Below are 14886 nucleotides of genomic sequence, written 5' to 3'. Positions count from 1 at the left end.
ACATTCCTTTGTCTTATGATATGCAGTAGCACTGCTATGAAAAAATAATTTCAGTCACCTGCTTATTGTGACAAAAAGTCAGGTGTGGTTAAGATAAAGTAGTGTACAAACTGCAGTCTTTTTCATAAAAAACTTCTGAAAGTCCTTACTGAATGCACATGTATCTTTCACATTTAAGATGCTGTGTGAACTGCAGAAGTGCAGGTTTTTTCTCTGGTAGGGAAGCCCTCTGATAATTTACCAACAAAAGTACCATGAGAGACCATTGATATTAGTATTTACATGCTTTTCATAAAGCACCTCAGGGTTCTTACTGCACGAATGTAATAAAAGACATTCCTCACCTAAAAATAGTGAAGGTAAAAACAGCCAAAGATGATCAGGAATGGGAGGAGAAATAGATGCAGCTGAAAAACTTGCTTAAGGCTGTCATTAAGATCCTGCTGTCAGCCCAGTACTTTATTCACCAGATTTTGAAAAGTTATCATATGGGAGCACAAAGAAATTAGCCCAGTATCTTTAAAGTGTCCTTAAATTTCCAGTTTTATTTGCTTTGAAATTGCTGAAGGTGTTATTTAATTATTTGGAACTGTAAAGTTCCAAAGTGTATTTTGAAAGTTATACAGATTACAGATACCTTCTACAATGCACTAAATTGGTTTAATATGAATACAGTGTTATTTCTGCACAAACCCAACTGGGATGTCACACAAAGAAAGGATTCCTGTCACTGTAGTTTTTTGGGTTTGTTTGGGGTTTTTTTCTGTTTTCTTGAGTAGGTGTTTGGGGGTTTTTTATGAGGGAAAAACCTATTTGGATATTTTCTTTCCATCTTTTTCCCAAATGAGCATGTGAAAACATGGCAAAGCTTCTTAAATACTGCCATTCTCTATTACTCTGAATGTCTGTCCCTGAGTACTTTGTTAGAACAGCTCTGAATTACATAAACCCCAAATCAGCCTTCCATCTGTTGAAATCTGACACATCCATGCACATCCTCACCTCCTTCCTAAACCCTTCCAGTGCAGCCATCTAACATTTCCTCTGTGATCTCTGCTCTACCTAAATAACTGTGCTCCTGCAGAATCAGCCCCTCCTATCAATGCCTCAGGCAGCACTGTCCCAAGATTAATTTTTATTTGCTATAGACAAGCTTCTGGTTCCTCCTTATCATTGTGAAAGCTGTGTGTCTGTGAGCCAAGTGAAAGTAACTTTAAATATCAATTTTGTGTGTTTGTGTTCATATTAACCCTTGTGGTGTAGCTGCTAAAAAAAAAAAAAAAAAAGAGAAGAAAAAAATCAAGTAGGAGCATCTAGTCCCACTCCTACCACAGTCCAGGTCTGCCACCCTCAAGGTCTGAGAAGCTGCAGAAGGTCTGATGCAGGATGTTTTCCCTGAGCAGCAGCAGCACTGTGTCCCCCTAGGGATGAATTTCCTGGCCATGGTGTTCCTGGGGCAGCTCTGAGGGCAGAGACTGCTCTGTCCCCACGGGGTCTGCAGTTCTGATGGCACAGTAATGCCCTGTGCCATCCCTTCCTCCCCACAGCTTTTATTCCACACTGTACATCTCAAAGAGTTGTGGAGGCTACACCTTCTCTGGCTTGTCCAGATTGTGACATTTGTTAAAAATATTTAAAACTCAGTGTTACCTGCTGATGGGTGTGCACCTCCCAGTGATGGTAACAGGGAATGATGATTAGTAGAGTGAAAAACATGAACCAACAGGATAAATTACTTCCACCCTGCACACTGTTCTCTTTACTAGGTGTTTCTGATGTTCTGTATGTTCCTGTGAAGGAAATTGCTTTTTTATTGTTTGTCTTTCTGCCTCCCTGGGGATGGTGTTAACAAACCTCCTGAAGTCTGTGACTTGAAAGTCTCCTGCTTTCCTTCTATATATAGCATTTCCTTACTTAGGGAAAATATTTTTTGTCCATTTTACATATGTATAAAAAAGCTTAGTTATATTCAGTCACATGCTGCTTGTATAAAAAATGTTTTCAACTCAAAAAAAAAAAGCTACACCAAGGCAAGTTTCAAACCAAATGAATTCAAGGAGATAGCTGTAAAACTTCTTCAGCAACAAAACTACTGTGAGCTTTATGATCTCATATGTATTTTTATCACTTTATCATGGTAAAGAAACCACATTGCTTTAAAAGCAAGCTAAGTACTTATTTAAAGATTTGTTCTCAATCTCTTTAATGGCATGTGAGGAGGGTTTGTATTTTAGTCAACGATGAAGTGACTAAGCACAGGCCTTAACTGTCCCTAAAATAATCCCCATTAAGTGTAACTACTGCTTTAATGCCTGTAGAAGAGAGGGAAGAAGAGAAGCATTCCAGAATTGGTTGTTTAACATAAAGGCGTGCATGCTGTCTGAATTCCATCAGACGAGGCTGCGAGGAAAAAGGAGTTATAAATATAGAAAAGCTTCTGCAGTGACAAGCACATAATTATTTTTTAAACAACCTCTTGCAGTCTGCATGGGTTATTTGGTGTGTCTAGTCATGCTTTATTTCGCTGCTCAGCCAGAGTTATTTCACGTGCACGCTTCTGCTTGTCACTGACTGCAGTAACTTCAAGGAAATGAAATTCTGTTATGTGAAAATATGGAAAACATTGAATAATCGCTCCCCCACCATCGCCCCAAACTCCCTTCCTACACGTCCCCTGTCTCTTTAATACTCCTCAGCTGTTGCTAAGGCACCGCTTCCCTGTGAAGTTCTGAAGGTAAACACAGAGCCCCGAACAGAGCCCTGAACAGAGCCCCGAACAGAGCCCCGAACAGAGCCCCGAACAGAGCCTTGAACAGAGCCCCGAACAGAGCCCCGAACAGAGCCCCGAACAGAGCCCCGAACAGAGCCCCGAACAGAGCCCTGAACAGAGCCCTGAACAGAGCCCTGAACAGAGCCCCGAACAGAGCCCTGAACAGAGCCCCGAACAGAGCCCCGAACAGAGCCCCGAACAGAGCCTTGAACAGAGCCCCGAACAGAGCCCTGAACAGAGCCCCGAACAGAGCCCCGAACAGAGCCCCGAACAGAGCCCTGAACAGAGCCCCGAACAGAGCCCCGAACAGAGCCCCGAACAGAGCCGTGAACAGAGCCCCGAACAGAGCCCCGAACAGAGCCTTGAACAGAGCCCCGAACAGAGCCCTGAACAGAGCCCCGAACAGAGCCCTGAACAGAGCCCTGAACAGAGCCCTGAACAGAGCCCCGAACAGAGCCCTGAACAGAGCCCTGAACAGAGCCCCGAACAGAGCCCTGAACAGAGCCCTGAACAGTGCAGGAGCAGCTGCTGCTCATCCTCCCCACCTGCACGGGCAAGTGCAGGCAGCTCCGGGGACCTGACAGATCCTGGCTGCAGAACCATGCAGGGACAGCCATGCAGGGACAGCCATGCAGGGAGAGCCATGCAGGGAGAGCCATGCAGGGAGAGCCATGCAGGGAGAGCCATGCAGGGAGAGCCATGCAGGGAGAGCCATGCAGGGAGAAACATGCAGGGACAGCCATGCAGGGACAGCCATGCAGGGAGAAACATGCAGGGAGAGCCGTGCAGGGAGAACCGTGCAGGGAGAGCCGTGCAGGGGACAGCCATGCAGGGGAGAACCATGCAGGGCAGAACCATGCAGGGGAGATGGTCCTGCTGCACTGCAGCAGCCCAAGGGGAAGGGCAGGGCTGTGCCCTCCCTGCCTGCTGGGCAGGACTGTCCCCTGCCGTGTCCTGGTCACTCAGGGCTGCTGACCGAGGATGTGCCAGCTGGGTTGGGCACAGCCAGCAGCCCAGAGAGGGAAGCTGTGCTGCAAAACGGGGACCCTGTGTCTGGGAGCCTCCCATCCAGTGATGGGAGATGAAACCTGAGTGTCAGGGTGGCTGCTGGCCCTCCAAAGGGCAGAACGAGCCCAGTTTTAGTTTGATTCAGTTCAGGCCAGTCAGCAGCAGAGTGGAAGGGTGGATGTAGGCATTGTGCTGGTGTTCTGCTGGGTCTGTACCTGCTTGGCAACTCCTGTGCTTCAGCCCTTCCCTGGAGCCTCCCTCAGTGCATTTCTCTGCTCTCGTCCTTGCCTCATTGGCACAAGAAAATTGAAAGAGACATTCTTGTCCCAAGTGAAGAAGAGTTTAGTTTACAGAAGCATCTTTTGCCTTCACCACTTTTTCACAGCTGCTTAAAGCTTCTGATTGCTTTCTAGAGGCAATTTCTGTGAATTCTCTTCTAATATTTTTTTAATGAAAGTATATTGTCACTTCTTAATAAATACATATTTGTAACCTTGTGTGAGGGAGATCTGCATGCTGTGATTCCAGACAATACTGTGCAAAATGGCAAGGCTCTGGTTTCCTTTATTCCCTGTAGTTAAGCTGTATCCCTAGAAAACAGTGTCCTCCTCTGACCTCTGAGCAGTGACAGTCACAGACTGCTGTGTCTGGTGACAGATGCAATTCTCCCCTGGATCTGCTATTCAAGCCCAATGATTTGAACTTACAGGGGTGAGGATACAGTTTCTTCAAGGAGCTGTTTGTTCAGGAATGCATTCTGGAAATAGCTGGGAAGCTTTTGTTATCTGTGGAGATGCTATTGTGTTCTCAGTTTCTGGAAAATATTGCACCTACCTGTTTCAGTATTTCAAAATCAAATTAAATTTCCTGATCCCACTTGCGAGCCCACTGTCTGTATTTTTCGTTTGCCAGAGGAGGCAGGTTAGTTCCTGTTTCTGGAACCTTTAATTACAGTGCCAAGTTGGTATCTACTTCCATCAATTTACTCTTTCTTGAAATATAACCTAACAGCATTTTCTCCCCTTTTTTTAGTGGTAGAAATCATAAACCCAAGAGCCTTGGAGAAGAAATGAGTTAAGGAAGAAGAATCAGATCAATACTGGAAAAACTGAGGCTTGAGGAGAGCAGCATATTGGCTGGGGCACAGAGAAGATCAGTTAAATGCTAGACAGATGTGGAGAATGAACAAAAACTGTTAGAGTAAGATATGAGGATGGACAGGAAAAAGAATTTAAAAGTATTCTAGAGGTTAGAAGATGGAGAATATAGCCCAAATCTGGGTGCCTGCCTTCCTGCAAGGGCCTTAGCCTCTCTGGTGGCAAGGGCAGCCAAAGTGAGGGTGCAAGGAGGATTTAGAGCTTCCTTGCCCTCTCCATGTACCTTTTCTCAAAGCAGGAGGAGTTTCTGCCAGTCCTCCCAGGGTGCAGTGACACCTCCTGATGAAGTGCAAACATCCATTTGTACCAGCACAACTATCTGGCACCATAACACTGAAAGTGGCTGTGTTCTGGCTGTCCCCAGCCAGGCTTTCAAACACCTGGCACAGAGTAAAATCAGCTCTGTGCAGAAGTGAACAGCACCAACCAGTCAGGAGCCCCAGCTCACAGTGTGGCTGCACAACTGCAGGAGAGATCCTGGTCTGGAGGATGAAGGGATGCCAGCTGATTAACTGGGACTGCTCTAAGCCCTCCAGCATCTGATTTCATCCAAACTATGGAGTTAAATCATGGAACTGTGGAAAACATGGTATTCATCTGTCCTTAAGACAATTTGTTCTTGGCATTCCATCAGTTCTGTATGATTTCTGTGAGGGGAAGTGCTCTGCAGAGAAATGCCAGTGGTGACTGTTTTGGATGAGTGTACAGGTCTGGGGGTTTTCGGTGGTTGTTTTCTGTTCTTGTTGTTGTTTTAGCTTTTGGTTGTGGGGTTTTGTTTTGGGGGAGAGGAATGGACAGGACTGCAGGCAAGAGTAAACTCTCAGCTATATCTGCCCCAAGGATGCAAAGTGTTACATCCTTCCTTCTTATGCAGGATAATCTGATACTGACCTGTAAGAACTGGTATAGAAATAGACTCTTAAAAACAAATGCAGGTAAGAGAAAAGCCAGAGAAGCCTCAGCTGAGGTCAGGCTAGATGCACACAACAGAAGCTGGTTTCTGATACAGGTGAGGTTTAATCACTGAACAGAAATTTCCTCTCTTAGTTAATAGACCCTGGTGTATTTGAAGAGCACAAATTAGTCCAAGGGGGTAACGAGGGGGCATACTGGCACTGTACAAAGTTTGTGCAAGTGGTTTTTACATATACTTAGGCTTGAACTTTTTATCCCATTCTTCAACCTGTAATTCCAGCCAATATTTTTCCTCACCAATTCTTTATCACTTCTTAATGAATTCACTAGCTGTGCATCATAATGACTGTACTGATTACTCCTATAGCTACTAGTAAACATTCTTCCTAACAGTGGAGATGATTAATAATGTATAAAAATAGTGAGGCACCAACTGTAAGTTGCTTTGAAGTGAACATGAAGGTCATTCTTGATACCTTTAGCCTACTTCCTTCTCACTTCTGGGATTTAGAGGGAAATGATACACAAAAACACAATGCTAAAATTAAATGCAAGTAAACAAAAGCTACAGACATTCACCTGGCATAACACTATATGGCACAGAGCTTTTGTTGAAAAAAAAATCATCTGAAAGATGGTTATCTTAATTAAAAAAAAATAAAAATACTCCCAACTTTGAAAAGTCTCAAAAACTTGTATTTGTTTGATCTGCATCTGTCAGTGATTTGACCATGTAAACTATAGGTTCTAAAACTAGATGGAAAACTATTTGGAAAGGAAACTAACACAATAATAGTGGTAATACATTTCTTCAAAGAGAAAGAAAGAAGGAAAGAATTTAGTTTTTCCTGCAACACAAACTGCTTGGATAAACAAAGCTAATGCAGGAATGAGATGGTGATAAGTGAGATATTATGCTAACTTCTACTGTGAGTGTTTCAGAAGATTGCCTTTCATATTAAACCAGCACTAGTAAGAAGACCTAAGAGAATGTCTCCATGGTGAAGTGTTTGTTTCATAGATGGCATAATCTTCCTGCCCTGTTTTGTGTTGTTATATCAACAGATGTCAGCCAAAATCAACACCTGTGCAGAGGGACTGGTCAGTCTGTTCCTCTGCAGGAAGGCTGAACAGAGCCAACTGCTAAAACTTGACATAAACCAGCAGCTGGACCAAGGAGGGATCAGTGACCACTGAAAAGACATCCAAGTGACTCTTGCTCTTTCTCAGCCTTCTTTGTTAAAGATATCTGCCTTAAAGAGCAGAAAAACTCACTGGCTTCCAGCCCATGTCTGAGCTCAGCTTGGCTTCTCAGGATGATGTCTGAGGCTTGGGTATAGAGTTGTAGTTACTGCAGCAACTCTCAGCCTCCCATCAATCTCCTCCAGCTGCACTTGTCAGCCCATGAAATGACCTCCCATCCCATCACTGGCAGAGAGATTTCTGCAGGCAAACAGCAAGTACCACACTTTTAATTGGGCAGGGCTCCAAACGCAGGGAAGCTGCCCTGAGCAGGGTCCCCAAGCAGCCCAAGAGCCTGGAGAGCCTTGAGCAGGCAGCAGAGGCCACAGCAAGAGTGAAGACCCTCTGCCCCTGCTCTGACCACAGGGTCTCTGTCTGTAAATAAACCAGCACAGAACCTTTTGTCCATGCATTGTGCTGCCATCTGGATACAGCCTGAATTCTTTCCCACACTCCAAATGTTTAATTCATACTGGCCACTGCTATCCCCTGTCTCATGCCAGGACATTTAGTGGGAGATTATCTGGCACGGGCTGAAGCAGTGCCAGGAAGTGTATTAATAGATAAACAGCTTAGAGGATTGTGCACCACTGCTTGGGCTCACAGCCAGGCCCTGCTTAGTTCACCAGATAAAACAGGGAGGTCTCAGAAAGTTACAGGGCTCTCCCACCTTCCTGGGAGCTCTGTCACCCTAAGGCTGGTGCTGTGGGTAGAACGTAAGTGCCAAAGGTTTCTCAGGCTGGTCTTCAGGAAAACTCTGTCATCTCTCTGGCCTCCTGTTGTCCTTTTTACCTGGGATTTATAGCTTGATTGTTCTGTTACCAGCTGAATAAGGTGATTTGCTCTTCCCACCACGACTTTTTAGTCTTTGCTGTGGAGGAGATGAAAGGCTAAAAGATTTATTTCTTCAAAGGGGAGGTGGGAGTTTTTTGAGGCAGTGCACTCTTTGTTTTGTACAGGTCATTCCTTAGTGCCAAAATAGCACTTTAAATAGAATTCAGTCTTATCCCAGACCTTTGGCAAGGCAGACAAGAATGGCCAATAATTGCTGTGTGGCAGCAACTGCTTCATATTTCTACTTATGAATTTAATATGCCATCATAAATTCCTTGTCCATATCCACATGTTAGAAAGAGTGGGGGCTCCCTGCTCCATGACTGCTAGCAAAATTTCAGGTGGGGGAACAGCTTGGTCATGATCTTGCACAGGCAGGTGAGCTTGGGCTTCATGAAGGTCACATTTCCACTTGATTTTAAGACCAGAACCCTGAACAAATTGACTTGTTCAACTAAATTGTTTGTCCAAGGCATAGTCAATTTGACAAAAGCAGGATTATTTATGGTCTTTACCATCCTTACAGCGTGGTTGGATTTTTTCCCTTTAAAGTTTTTACTGTTCTGGGTTTTTTTCCCTGCTGGACAAGACTCCCTCACTGACAGCTGCTGTGCTAATGAGGAGTCTGATGCAAATCAGCAGCCCAGGTGATTCCTGGAGGAAACACTAAAAGAAAAAATCCACCCAAACAGGCTCCTGGCTCTCATCCTTGCCCTGGCTGCTGCCTGCTCATCCCAAAGCATCTCTTGCCCACTCTCTTGGCAGAGAGACCTGGACCTGTGCTTGCCTCAGTTTGCAGTGATTCAGAAAACCCTGTAACAGTTTGGTGCACAGCTCCATGGCAAGTTAGCTCATGTCTGTTGTCTGTCCATCTTTTTTTCTATTAGCTTTGTTTTCCTTTGTTTTCCAGCAGAAAGGGAAGGGAGAGCCCTTCATTAGACAGTTGCTAGAAAGAGCTTCATAAAAAGTATTTTAAAATATTTTTCTTGTTTTCATACCTAGAACATGTTATCTACTACTTCTTTTGGCTTGTCTGAAGTCTAATAAATATTATTGTTTATCTGATTTGGAACTTTCTGCATAGTTTCAAAACAAGGCTTTGGTAAACCAAACCCCTCCTTCACACAAGTATTCCTTGGGGCAAAGGATATATTTTTCAAATGGTGTGACACTGCAAAAGGTTAAACAATGCCTACTTGCACTATACATCACATAAGCATGTTAGTGATGTCTCAAATAAAAATTCTTAAATGTCTTCATTATGCTTTCTAATCCATTTTGTATTTACAAGAGTATATTAACTCTTAAATGGCATTTAACTCTGTAAAACAGTGATTAAAAGATGTAGCAGGCTTCAAAGATAACATCACAAAACCACAGGCAGTTCACATAACATGATAAACAGTTTTCAGAAAAAATTACTTGCTAAGCATTGCAAATCAAATAATACTACAGCTCCAGAAAAATTATTCATTTCCATAGAGGTGACTTTACACCAGTAAATAATGTTTAAATCTGCTGGGTTTTTTACTAAGTATATATTTATTGTCCAGGGAAAACGTCAGATAATTTATCAAATAATTTTAAATGCATCTTTGTGCTAAGAGTTCCAGGGTAAGACCTTGGCTCTGTTGAAGATGTACTGAAGTCATAATCAGGCTCTCTCATGGACACAAGCCTGGTGTAAGGTCATCTTCATTTTGTTATCCTTGCCACTATACAAAGTTCACACTCAATTCTTAAAAAAAAACAAAACCAAAACCCCTGTCATCAGTTTAGAGCTCTACTTGGAGTACAAGCTGTTCTTTCCTAGGCCAAACATCTTCTGACTTCTGTGGAAGGAAACCCACAGAAGGGACCAGCGAGAGTTTGTCCTCCACAGTATGTTAAACTTCATGAGGACCATCTGTATTGTTTTAGAGACCATAGAGGCAATTTAGCCTCTGGATATCATCTGTTACTAGTGTAGCATAACAGTTCCATTAAAACAAACATGAAAATCCATGTTGTGACAGAGTGACTTGTATAAAGGCTTAAATCAGTGCACATAAAAGGTATGTGACCAAATTCCTGCCTGTTCCAGCCAGGGAACTGAGGACAAGGCCTCAGTTCCAAATGAAGGTCTCACACCTTTTTTCTCCTGTATGCAGAATTTCCAAACCCACTGCAAAATAATTTCTGTTGGTGATGACCTGAATTTTTGTGAAATGTTACCCGGAAAGATGACATGGAGGATCATTCTTTCATGTGGCAGGATGACTATGAAAGGCCTGATGAAAAGGAGACCATTATTCCATTGAAAAGGACTTTTTAAAAACCCAACCTCTCAATAGGTGGACATTAAAAATGAGAACAACTTTCTATTTTAAGATTACCTGTTCAGTTCTCAAAAGCTCTTCTGTAGGACAAGAAAAAGAATATGACTAGTCACCTCTACAGTAAAACTAGAAATTTCACGAGCTAACAAGCATGCAACTTTTCTTCTTTTGCACCACAATATGTAATTGTTTCAGAACCATGAAGACCTGTTTAATGTTCTTAATAGGAGTCTTTCTCATGAGTAACCTTTCTTGAAAACCAAAGCTTTTTGACCCCACAGACACCCGAAGTGCAAAGCAGTAATAGATGGGCGTGAGAGACTTGTGGGAGCCAAGGCTGTAGAGCTGAATGTTGTTAGAGGTGTGGTGGTTTTTGCTGTTTGTTTGCTTTTAATACAGCTAACATCTTGCACTGCTCACATATAAGGAGCTTTTTGTTTGCACCAAAGGAATATGAAGACGCTATTGTGACAACATGTTCGGAATAGAAAGAGAAAAAATATTTCTGCCTCCTTTGAGACTCAAGTTTGAAGTGGGCTATTAAAGCAAATGAGGCTGCTGGGATCTTGGAGCAAGATTCCAGCTGGTTCTTGGAAGCCACGTGTGCATGGCAGATGGTGGGGGGCACTAGGTAGCTCCTGCACACCTGTGTGAGTGCAGGAATGGCAGGGGTGCCACTCCACAGGGACATAGCAAAAGGCTGGGAGAGCACTGCAATCCCTGAACTGGGCTGTGCCTTAAACATCTGTGTTGCACGGGCATGGTGGAGCCCTGGGGATAAAGCAGGCTGCATCCCACTGCTCCAACAATTGGCAGCCTCAGAGCCTGGGCTGTGCCAGCTGAACCCGGGGAAGGGCGAGGACTGGCAATGAGGAGAGCAAGCTCAACACTGGGGTCACTGTCAGCTTCAGTGCAGGCTCCTAGCTGGACTAAACTCAGTGTCCAAAATCTAACCATCACCAGGTCCTCACCCCAATTTTCCTCCAGGGCACTGAGCTTGCCCTGTGGGCTGTGTCACTGGAGCTGTGTGCACCTCCCCGAGCAAGGCTGAATCCCCCTGCAGCCCCTGAGGCTGCAGCAGTGACTGACAGCCCGGCTGCTGAACACCCACGGACACAGAGAGGCTGCTACACACATATGGCAGAGTACAGAGAAAAGACCAAAGGAAACCTAGCAAAAAAATCTATTTCTCAGAAGATGATGAGGGATACAAAGAGTAAGTCATTCTTTAGTGCAGAAAAAAAAAATGCAGCTGGGTAAGACAAAACATTCAAGTTTTCTCCTATTCCTGTTTTATTCTACTGCATAGTCATCTGCCATGTATGGCCAAAATACCAGATTTTTCTTGTCTTAAATAGTACAAAGAAGGAATAGAAAAGAGGAGAGGAGACTGATGAATATCAACTCTTGGCAGCTAGCAAGTAATGACATGAAAAGCACTTACGGCGATCTCTAAAGATGGTTATTTTAAATTTATTTAAAAGAAAATCCTATTCAGAACAGGAGTAAATTGCTGGCAGGAGCTCTATTATATTAATTTGTCTATAAATGTAATGTTTGTATTTTGCTCTTCATGCATGACTTGGAAGATTTGTTTGGATGAAAAATTATAGCTGTTGGTGGTCCTTGAGAGTAAGCTGAGCCTAACAGAGCTCCCTGAGTATAAGGAGCTCTGTGACCTGTTGCTGGTTTTCTTTAATTCTCTAAATCCCAAGTAAGAAAATACAAAGCAAGATATCAAGAGTAAATACCCTTTAAAAATTCAGTATTTAAAACTGAATTAGATTTAAGATTATGCTATAAAATGTTCTGCTGGGAGACTAGACAACACATTTATCTTATGACTTCCTACTTTTGTTTATCACTGCTGTATTAATAGGACAGGTGAATTATTTCACAAAATATCTGGTGCTTTTCTGCCTTCATAGTTAGAGCATATTTTGGTGTTCAAATCTTCCTTTTTGGGGATGCAGGAGGGTGCTAGCTGGGATGAAATACATGTCCAAACTGGACTGGTTATGGTGGAGAGAATTTTCTCGAAGGTCTAATAACATAACATGGCAACTTTCTACTTGGATTTATTATGATCGCTGGGACAATTTCAGGCATCATTCCAACTGCACTTGTATCTGATGCCAGTTAAATGGCTTCAGAGAAAGCCTCTGTGGGAAGCTGGAGGTCAAACAGGTTCCTTCTGCACCTGGTGTCAGTGACAGCCCAGCATCTGTCACGTGCCAGCTGTATGTGTGACACCCCTGCAGCTCGGTTCTCTGAGTGTGACACCCCTGCTGTCCAGTCCGGTCCTGTGTGTGTGACACTCCTGTAGCCCAGCATCTGTCTGCGTGTGTGACACTCCTGCTGTCCAGTCCTGTCTGTGTGTGTGACACCCCTGCAGCCCAGTCCTGTCTGTGTGTGTGACACCCCTGCTGTCCACTCCTGTCTGTGTGTGTGACATCCCTGCTGTCCAGTGCTATGTGTGTGACACCCCTGCAGCCCAGTCCTGTGTGTGTGACACTCCTGCAGCCTCAGTCCTGTCTGAGTGTGTCACTCCTGCAGCCCAGTCCTGTGTGACACTCCTGCTGTCCACTTCTGTCTGTGTGTGTGACACTCCTGCAGCCCAGTGCTGTGTGTGTGACACTCCTGCAGCCCAGTGCCGTCTGTGTGACACCCCTGCTGTCCACTCCTGTCTGCGTGTGTAACACCTCGCTCTGCTGTGGGCAGGGTGCCACCACCGCTGACCCACGGGTGGGACACCCAGAGGTGTGGCCGTGAGGTGCCAGCGCGTCTCTGTGCCACGTGCTGTGCTGGTAGAGCGAACCTACCTCCGTGTGTTTCACACAAGTTTGTTGGCCGCGTTTTCACATGTGTGCAGGATGGCCTTTGACTACGGCACATCAACCATGACTTGTTTCGAGTAAGACGCAAGAACGCGAAGGTTTGGAAAGGGCAGGAGAGGTTTTAGTGCTTTTTTGTTTTTTTTTTTTTTCCCCTTCTGTCTCATCCAATAACTATGTGGGCTGCAGCAAGCACACAGCATGGTTCCTGGTGACAAGACTTGAAAACAAAAGCCCAGCAGCCCGGGGGCTCTGCGTGCCCGTCCCGGAGGGGGATCTCTCCCTCTCCGCCAGGCGCGGTGGTCCGGGAGCGACAGCGGAATAGCCGCGACCAAACCCCCGAAAACTTCGCAGCTTCTGGGTACAAAGCATCAGCTTGCGCCAGCACTGCGATTTGAGCCGCTGTCACGTCACAGCCCTCGGGGGCAGCTCTCCCGCACCCCGAGCCCGCGGCTCCGGCCCCGATAACCGCCGGAGCGGGGCCGTGCTCGGCTCTGCCGCGGGAGCGGGGACGGCGCTGCCCCGCGCCCCCCGCCCCGCAGCGCTCCTGGGGCTGCCCCGCGGCACGGGAGGGACCCGAGAGCCGGGCACGGGAAAGGGATCCCAGCACAGCAGGGCACGGGGAAAGGGACCCGGCACAGCAGGGCACGGGGAAAGGGACCCGGCACAGCAGGGCACGGGGAAAGGGACCCGGCACAGCAGGGCACGGGGAAAGGGACCCGGCACAGCAGGGCACGGGGAAAGGGACCCGGCACAGCAGGGCACGGGGAAAGGGATCCCGGCACAGCAGGGCACGGGGAAAGGGATCCCGGCACAGCAGGGCACGGGAAAGAGACCCGGCACAGCAGGGCACGGGAAAGGGACGCGGCACAGCAGGGCACGGGGAAAGGGACCCGGCACAGCAGGGCACGGGGAAAGGGATCCCGGCACAGCAGGGCACGGGAAAGGGACCCGGCACAGCAGGGCTCGGGGAAAGGGACCCGGCACAGCAGGGCACGGGGAAAGGGACCCGGCACAGCAGGGCACGGGGAAAGGGACCCGAGAGAGCCGGGCACGGGAAAGGGATCCCAGAGCTGGGCACGGGAAGGGATCCGAGAGAGCCGGGCACGGGAAGGGATCCGAGAGAGCCGGGCACGGGAAAGGGACCCGAGAGAGCCGGGCACGGGAAGGGATCCGAGAGAACCGGGCACGGGAAAGGGACCCGAGAGAGCCGGGCACGGGAAAGGGACCCGAGAGAGTAGAGCACGGAAGGGACCCGGCACCAGCAGGGCACGGAAGGGACCGGGCACATCAGGGCACGGGAAGGGACCCGACCCCTTCCCCAGCGCGGTGGCCCCGGAGCCAGCTCCCGCCCGGCGCGCCGCCGCCGCTCACCTGCGGGCGAGACCAGCTCGCCTTCGCTGAGCTCCGCCGAGTCCGAGTCCATGCTGCAGGCACCGCGGGGCAGCTGGGGCCGCCGCTGGCAGGAGGAGCGCCCGGAGCGGCGGAGCGCAGCCCGCTGCCTTCCTGCGCTGGCGGCCGGCGCTGTGTCCCGCACCACATGCAGCCGCCCCGCCGAGCGCCATTGGCTGCGGGCGGAGCGGGGCCGGGCGGCGCGCCGGGGGCGGGGGCAGCGGTGGCGCGCCGGGGGCGGCCCCGGCCCCGCGCTCCGGCAGCGGCGGGGCTGCGCTGCCCTCCGCCCGCACCGCTCGGGGCCGCTCCCGGGGAGCCCTGCCGAGAGCAAGGATCCCGAAATGACCGTCCCGTACACTGCCACCGCACCTCCCGTCTGTCTGCTCCATCACTCTTCTCGTGGACGTCTCCCTCGA

At 47.4% G+C, this 14886-nt stretch overlaps 1 protein-coding gene across 1 annotated transcript in view; it reads right to left on the bottom strand.

Annotated features, from left to right (window-relative positions):
- TNFAIP8L3 (TNF alpha induced protein 8 like 3) overlaps nucleotides 1-14657 on the bottom strand; it is a 46609-nt gene extending 31952 nt beyond the window's left edge. Inside the window, exon 1 of the mRNA XM_063412588.1 lies at nucleotides 14453-14657. Within this exon, the coding sequence (XP_063268658.1) occupies nucleotides 14453-14504 (52 nt within the window). The 5' untranslated portion in view covers nucleotides 14505-14657. The remainder of the gene's footprint in view (nucleotides 1-14452) is intronic.
- Between the last annotated feature and the right edge of the window lie 229 nt (nucleotides 14658-14886).

This window comes from Prinia subflava, chromosome 15 (genome assembly GCF_021018805.1).
Source record: "Prinia subflava isolate CZ2003 ecotype Zambia chromosome 15, Cam_Psub_1.2, whole genome shotgun sequence".
In the NCBI taxonomy this organism is placed as follows: Eukaryota; Metazoa; Chordata; class Aves; order Passeriformes; family Cisticolidae; genus Prinia; species Prinia subflava.
Note: the sequence above shows the minus strand (reverse complement) of the source record. Positions and strands in the feature narration are given on the sequence as shown.